Source organism: Bison bison, unplaced genomic scaffold (genome assembly GCF_000754665.1).
Source record: "Bison bison bison isolate TAMUID 2011002044 unplaced genomic scaffold, Bison_UMD1.0 scf7180017864066, whole genome shotgun sequence".
NCBI classification, from domain to species: Eukaryota; Metazoa; Chordata; class Mammalia; order Artiodactyla; family Bovidae; genus Bison; species Bison bison.
This window is the reverse complement of record NW_011494638.1, coordinates 7,570,197-7,578,022: the sequence shown is the minus strand read 5'-3', so window position 1 is coordinate 7,578,022 and position 7,826 is coordinate 7,570,197. Positions and strand designations below refer to the sequence as shown.

Sequence of the window (7,826 nt, the reverse complement as noted above, 5' to 3'; positions counted from 1 at the left end):
GGCAAGAACACTGGAGTGGGTTGCCATTTCCTTCTCCAAGGCATGAAAGTGAAAAGTCAAAGTGAAGTTGCTCAGTCGTGTCCGACTCTTAGTGACCCCATGGACTGCAGCCTACCAGGTTGCAGCCTGGTAATCCAAGACTAACACTTAAAGAGTTCATATCCTTTCAAAACCATGACATAATTAATGGAAGAAAGTTAAAACTTTCCCCAGGAATTATTTCACATGAGTTTGTTTCAACAATCAAAGTCTCATTAGCATTCCAGAAGAAAAATGAATAGAGCCACAAAATAAAGCAACAATATGTGGTGTTCACAACACATTATTTTGACTGTTTCAGAGTAAAAGCATTTGCTACAGAGAAGGAACAAGCTGGGTAGAGCCGTTAATAAGAAACTGCAGAGGAAAAATGTAAAATTCCTGAAAGTATTTCAAAACAATTTCTCCATTTTGTAATTAGAACCAGTGTTACAAGGATAATTTCATGGCAGCTGCCCCTGAGACAATAACAGGTCCTATCTGCTCTATATTCACTCCATCTCATGTACACACTAAGCCCCTTCCATATATCACCTCACTCAATCTTCATCTGCAACTCAAGTGACTAGGAAAATTTCTAGAGTTCTCCTGAAGTTCCTACTCTTGCCTTGTAGCTCGGAAGCTCTTTAGATCCTCCCAATTCTGAGAGGTATAACAGAGCTGGGGTTTCCTTTCAGCTGATCTCCACAAAAAAAAAAACTTCAAGTCCAGTTAACAGTGATTTTCCAAACCTTTAATTCATCCAAATAAACATTTATTGAGTATCTACTGTCTTCCAGAGACTGTTCTATGCATTGAGGTTACAAAAAGATGAAGTACTCTGCCCCAAGGCAACAGAGAGACTCAACAGCACAGAGAGTGGTAGGTAAGTTCAGGAGAAAGGGATCTGGGAAAACTTCCTGGAGGAGGTAAAACTTAAGCTGAACTTTAAAGGCTGACTAGAAGTCAGGAAAGGAGAGGGCAGGTATAAGAACAGCAAGCACAAAGACACAGATACAGGAGAGCCTGATCCAATCGGGGAATAACCAGCAGGTGATTACTGCTGAAAGTACAGTGCAAGCGGAGAGAGACATAAGGCGCTCAAGGGGGCATCTGCCACCACGGGCCTTACAGAGACTGGAGTTCACCCGGATGAGGACAGAACTCAGGAGAGTGGCAACCGGGAGCCCTCTGCCATGAGACCGACGTCATCCAGCAAACCTGAATTCACAGGCCCAATATTCAGAGTCCTTCAAGTTTTGTTGGCACAAATATCCTCTAAAACCCTGTCTGGTGCAAAGAGACCTTGGATCCTTTCCTCCCTTCCCACTATCTGCAGACCACCCTCACTTTCACTGCAGGCTGATTCAAATTGCCTGTTAACTCCACGGCTCCCATGTACACGCATGCTTGACTCTTAATATCAGCAGAGGGCAGAAGAGGCCCGAGAATGCTTCAGAGGTTGTGCATTTCTGACAAACCTCCGGTGACAGGGACGCTGCTGGTGGGTCCATGGGGCACTTTTTCAGTAGTGAGTCCCTGGAACAGCACCCTTCCTAAGACCCGAGAGGAAAGGTCTCTTTTTCAAGTGTACAATCTACCATGGACTGATACTTTCAGAAAAGGTAATAAAAAAGAATAATGAAAAGATTAAAAAAATTTATTTTTTATTGAAGGATAATTGCTTTACAATATTGTGTTGATTTCTGCCATACCTCGGAGAAAATGAAATTTTAAAGACACACCAACTACTGTAAAGCAACTATAGTCCAATAAAAATTAATTTAAAATAAGAAAAAATAGATGTTAGATTTACTTTATTAATAAAAATTTTTTAGATCAGTTAGTCCTGATCATCTTAGCTAATAAATGAGATATGTAAAATGCTCCCCTCCAAAAAAAGACATACAAACTATAAGTTCCAACATTGTATTATTGAGCTCAATAAATACAACATTCATCTAGCAAATTACACAGGTCAACTGAGCCCTCCGCTCATCACCTTCCACACACACAGCTCCAACTACAGAAGTACAGTTGAACCAGGGCTACTCAAAACAAGGTCTAACTTCCACCAGTAGATTTTATGGGCAAAGGAGACAATGTACTAGGAGAAGACAAAGACTCTGCTTTGGTGCTTCATAAATATATTCCCCATTAAAATGAAGTTGATGAGAAATCACTCTTGATACACAGAGATACAAATACCTGACAACCCACCTGGCCACTCTTCCCCGGAGATCCCCCAGGCCAGAGAGCTGCCTCATCTCCAGGGTCTTTAAGGCAGAATTAGTTCCGTAGCTAATGTTGTCCCGGGCACGGATCTGCTCCTGGAGTACCTGGGCAACACACAAAAACACCAACGAGGTCATCCGGGAACTCACGAGGTACCACAGACGCATTTGATACTTCTGGCAAAAATAGCAATGTTTAACTCCTTTCAGAAGAGGCTCCTTTATAAGCATCACCTGATGTACACATCCACAGAGAACCAGGGGCTTGGAAAGAGACCTCAGAGATGTCACTCAGACCAAGGTCCTGCATTTACCAGTAAAAACATTTAGACTCAGATGTCAGGTGACTGGATGGAGGTTCCGCCGTAGGCAGAGGCAAAGCTGAGACCAGGAACTTGGACTCATGGAAGGTGGGACAGAGGTCTTACCCCACTCCAGTGTGCTTTTTGATTGTCATTGTTTTAGGCAAACAATCCCTAAATCTGAGAAGTAATAAATCAAGAAAAAGGGGCGAAGAATAACATCAGACAAAGAGGTTCAAATGTCAGTCCCTCTAGCTGTGTGATCCTGAGCAAATGTCTAGAGCTTTCTGAGCTTCCTTTTCTTCATCTGTTGATAGTAACGGTGACTATACTCTTAAGGCCACTTTATGGGAAATTACATAAGATAATGCATATAAAGCACTAAGCACAATCCCTGCTGCTGCTGCTGCTGCTGCTAAGTCGCTTCCGTCGTGTCCGACTCTGTGCGACCCCATAGACGGCAGCCCACCAGGCTCCCCCGTCCCTGGGATTCTCCAGGCAAGTACACTGGAGTGGGTTGCCATTTTCTTCTCCAATGCATGAAAGGGAAAAGTGAAAGGGAAGTCACTCAGTCGTGTCCGACTCTTCACGACCCCATGGACTGCAGCCTACCAGGCTCCTCCATCCACGGGATTTTCCAGGCAAGAGTACTAGAGTGGGGTGCCATTGCCTTCTCCAAGCACAATGCCCACTACATGGTAAATACAACAAATGCTAATGATTCTTTCTAGTACCTATTTGGTAACAATATTTATACTGGAATGGTAGAATGCATCTCAGAGAAAAGACATTAAATGAAAGCAGAACTGCTGAAAGACGGAGTGACCCAGCACAAAACATGACCTCAAGGAGCATCCATCCCGGGAAATCTGCAAAGGAATGATGGCGATGAAGAGGACACCCCTGAAGTTTATTGAGCACATCCTGGGAGGAGCCTGGGGCTACACTACATGCTGACACGCACAAATCCACACAGCATTGTGAGGGAGGTACTCTCAGGATCCCTGCACCAGGAAGTGAGGCACCAACAGCTGAACTGATAACATCTGGAGAGCCAGTGGCTAGCTGGGACTGGCCCAGGCTGCCTGGCTCCAGAATCTGTGCTCCTAACCATGGTGCAATGTTGCCTGCCAAACCAGCAAAGAATCTGAGACTGAAGCACTAAAGAGAGACAGACAGACAAGAAAACCTGAATCCTAGGGAACAGGAGATCTCTCAAAAGCAAAAGTCTGTATCAGATGTTTCTCTGAACATTTCGTTATTCTTTTGCTCATCCCTTTCTTTCCCTTCCCTCCTCCCCTCCCCATATTCTCTCCTCTACACTCCCTGCCCCACTAACCACTCTCTTTCCATCTTTCCAAAGAGAATGTTTTTGACTTCTCACAGTATATCCTTCCCCTTTCAGTCACTTCTTTTAAATTTCCAATTTGTCTGATGTCAGCCTAAGTATTTATGAATTCTCTTTACCTTTTTTTTTAACTTGTGGTTTTAAATTTTAAAAGATGAGCACGACATTCCTTTATTCTAACTATTTCTTCCTTAATAATGAAGATATTCTCCCTTTAGTACAGCATTTGCTGTGGGCATAGGTTGGGTGTAAAGTGTTTTTACTGTTTCAATTTCAGTTTTGAACTTCTCTTTGGTCTAAGGATATCTAAGTATCTTTAGAATTACTTAGGATTTCTTCATTTTCAAGTTTTCTTTTCATCACTTCTATTATTTATTTCTAATTGTATTAATTAAGAAGCACAAGCTGGAATCAAGATTACCGGGAGAAATATCAATAACCTCAGATATGCAGATGACACCACCCTTATGGCAGAAAGTAAAGAGGAACTAAAAAGCCTCTTGATGAAGGTGAAAGAGGAGAGTGAAAAAGTTGGCTTAAAACTCAACATTTAGAAAACTAAGATCATGGCATCTGGTCCCATCACTTCATGGCAAATAGATGGGGAAACAGTGGAAACAGTGTCAGACTTTATTTTTCTGGGCTCCAAAATCACTGCAGATGGTGATTGCAGCCATGAAATTAAAAGATGCTTACTCCTTGGAAGGAAAGTTATGACCAAGCTAGATAGCATATTCAAAAGCAGAGACATTACTTTGCCAACAAAGGTCCATCTAGTCAAGGCTATGGTTTTTCCAGTGGTCATGTATGGATGTGAGAGTTGGACTGTGAAGAAAGCTGAGTGCTGAAGAATTGATGCTTTTGAAGTGTGGTGTTGGAGAAGACTCTTGAGAGTCCCTTGGACTGCAAGGAGATCCAACCAGTCCATTCTGAAGGAGATCAGCCCTGGGATTTCTTTGGAAGGAATGATGCTAAAGCTGAAACTCCAATACTTTGGCCACCTCATGCAAAGAGTTGACTCATTGGAAAAGACCCTGATGCTGGGAGGGATTGCGGGCAGGAGGAGAAGGGGACAACAGAGGATGAGATGGCTGGATGGCATCATGGACTCGATGGACATGAGTCTGAGTGAACTCCGGGAGTTGGTGATGGACAGGGAGGCCAGGCGTGCTGCGATGCATGGGGTCGCAAAGAGTCGGACACAACTGAGCGACTGAACTGAACTGAACTGATGATCAAAAGTATGGTCTGTAAACCTAATTTTTTAACGTATTAAAATTTGCTTTGTCACATATGACTGATTTTTCAAAAGTTCCATGCAAAAAAACTATTTGAAGAACAAAAGTTTCAATATTGCATATTAGACTGAGTTTGCTGATTCCATTACTCATTTTCTTTTCTAAGAGTTTTTATTTATTTGGCTGCACCCAGTCTTTGTTGCAGCATGTGGGATCTGATTCCTTGACCAGGGATGGAACCCAGGCCCCCTGCAATTGGGAGCATGAAGTAGTCTTAGCCAGTGGACCACTAAGAAAGTACTCATTATTCACTTTCTTTAGATCTTGTCTATTTTTGCCTACTAGATCTTGAATTCTCTCACTGTAAAATGTCTTCCTCAAGGTCTCCTTTCATTTGTAATGCCGTTTACTTCATTTAGCTGCCATTTTATTTGGCACATACAGATTTAAGATCAAAGTGGCCATGGCCATTATATAATAACCCTCCTAATCTGATTTAGTGCTTGTAATGTTGCTTCATCTTACCTAATATTAAAATTGCTACTAGACTTTATAAATAATAAAGCAAACACTTGCTTGGTCTAATTACAGTAGGCATTGTTCTAAATGCTATAGGTATGTTAACTCGTTTAATCCTCACAATACCCTATGAAGGAGGGACTGTTATTACCCTCATTTCACAGATGGTGAAATCTCTAACTGGTCAAGTAACTTACCCAAAGCCACAGTCAGTACATGAGGGAGCTGGGATTGGCACTAGGAGCCTGGCTCCACTGACTGGGCTCTCACTCATGACATTATGCTGCTTTCTGTTCTTGTTAGTCCCTCCATCTCACTTTTTAAAAAAAAATTATTGTAGTTGATTTACAATGTTACGTTAATTTCTGTTGCACAGCAAAGTGACTCAGTTATACATACATACATATTAATACATATATATATACATTTTCATATCCTTTTCCATTATGGTTTATCATAGAATATTGAATATAGTTAAATGAATATGTGCTATACAGCAGGACCTTATTGTTACACCTCACTTTATATTTACAACTTATGTTGCTTTTTGTTGTTTCCTTTCTCCTTTCCCCTGTTTTGCCTGGTTTAATCAGGTTACCATGCATTACCTTTTCTCCCCTTTGTTACCTGGGGAGCGTCCCTGGCCATCGATGGTCCATGAATGGCTCAGCTCACCTTTCCCAACCTTTATAACCATATCTGCACCTACTCCCGGCTCTTTCCCTGCACAGCACTGCTCTCCTCCACATAAGGCACACCTACCCTCCTTCACCCTTCACCCAGGATGACTTACGTGGAGGGATTTTTACTTTTGTCCCCTCTTGCTCTTCCCCACACCAACCATTCTTTGCTAAAATAACCCAGTACTTCTAGTTGAGATACAATTAGAATTTTGCTTGAATGGCCCTTCTTTATTATCTTTTTTCTTCTTCTTCTTTCTTATTTTAAGGCTTCTGTTAAATTTACTGATATCCATTTACATAAAATGATAGGGTTTGGGGTTTTTTTTAAGTATAGTCGCTTTACAATGTTAGTTCCTGCTGTGCCGCAAAATGAATTGGCCACACCACAGAGCATTGAGTAGAGTTCCCTGTGGTATACATTTAGTTCTCATTAGAAATGATAGGTCTTTTCCTAAAGATCACCGATTATCTTTTGTGTTTCTCCTTTTCCTTTCCCCCATCTTAGGATCTCTGGGCACCATCACTGTGTTTTGGTTAGAGTCCTTTCTCCAGCATTTTCCTTAGACCAGACACTTGGATGAAAGACCCTCTGGATCCCTGCTGTGTCTGTTCTCTTCCTCCCTCCTGGTGAAGGATGGGTGATAAACTGAAAGGGTATGAAATTCTTGGCATAAATGCCTTTCCTCCTGGTGAACTGTGAAGCTGACAGGCAGTCTGATGCTTCTTCCCCTAAAAGTACCTTGCCTCCTTATGCCTGCTGCTGCTGCGAAGTCGCTTCAGTCGTGTCCGACTCTGTGCGACCCCATAGACGGCAGCCCAACAGGCTCCGCCATCCCTGGGATTCTCCAGGCAAGAACAGTGGGTTGCCATTTCCTTCTCCAATGCATGAAAGTGAAAAGTGAAAGTGAAAAGTAAAATTGAAGTCGCTCAGTCGTGTCCGACTCTTAGCGACCCCATGGACTGCAGCCCACCAGGCTCCTCCATCCATGGGATTTTCCAGTTAAGAGTACTGGAGTGGGATGCCATTGCCTTCTCCCTCCTTATGCCTAGATGCTTGTTTTTCATCTTCAGAGTTGAGGATTTTTATCAGGAAAAATACTGTGGATTTTTAAAAAAATTGATTTCTACCTAGAACTCATTGAACATTTCAGTTTGTAGTCTCAGATTTACCTTCAACTTGGGTAAACATTCTTCTTCTATTATTGTTTTTTTTTCTCCCTCTGCTTTTTGTCTCATTCTGCAGTTCCTATTATTCACATGCTGGCTGTCCTGGATCTGCCCTCCAAGTCTTGTATCTTCCCCCTCATGATTTTCCTCTCCTTGTGTCTGGCACTGATTTTTCAGCACTTCATCTACTTTCCCTCATAGGCAACTGACTCAATTCATAAAAGCAATCATCTGTGTCTCTACTGACTTTTACAAATTTAAGTTCAAGGAAGAAATTTTATGTTGTATTCAGATCTCCTTAATCTCTGTCTTATTAC

General features: G+C 42.1%; 1 protein-coding gene across 3 annotated transcripts in view; it reads right to left on the bottom strand.

Moving 5' to 3' along the window:
* The window catches only part of FAM81A (family with sequence similarity 81, member A), an 86,318-nt gene that overhangs the window by 37,219 nt on the left and 41,273 nt on the right, over window positions 1-7,826 (bottom strand). For all 3 annotated transcript variants that reach the window (XM_010836833.1, XM_010836831.1, XM_010836832.1), the window contains one exon: window positions 2,239-2,357. In XM_010836833.1, coding sequence (XP_010835135.1) covers window positions 2,239-2,357 — 119 coding nt within the window. The remainder of the gene's footprint in view (window positions 1-2,238; window positions 2,358-7,826) is intronic.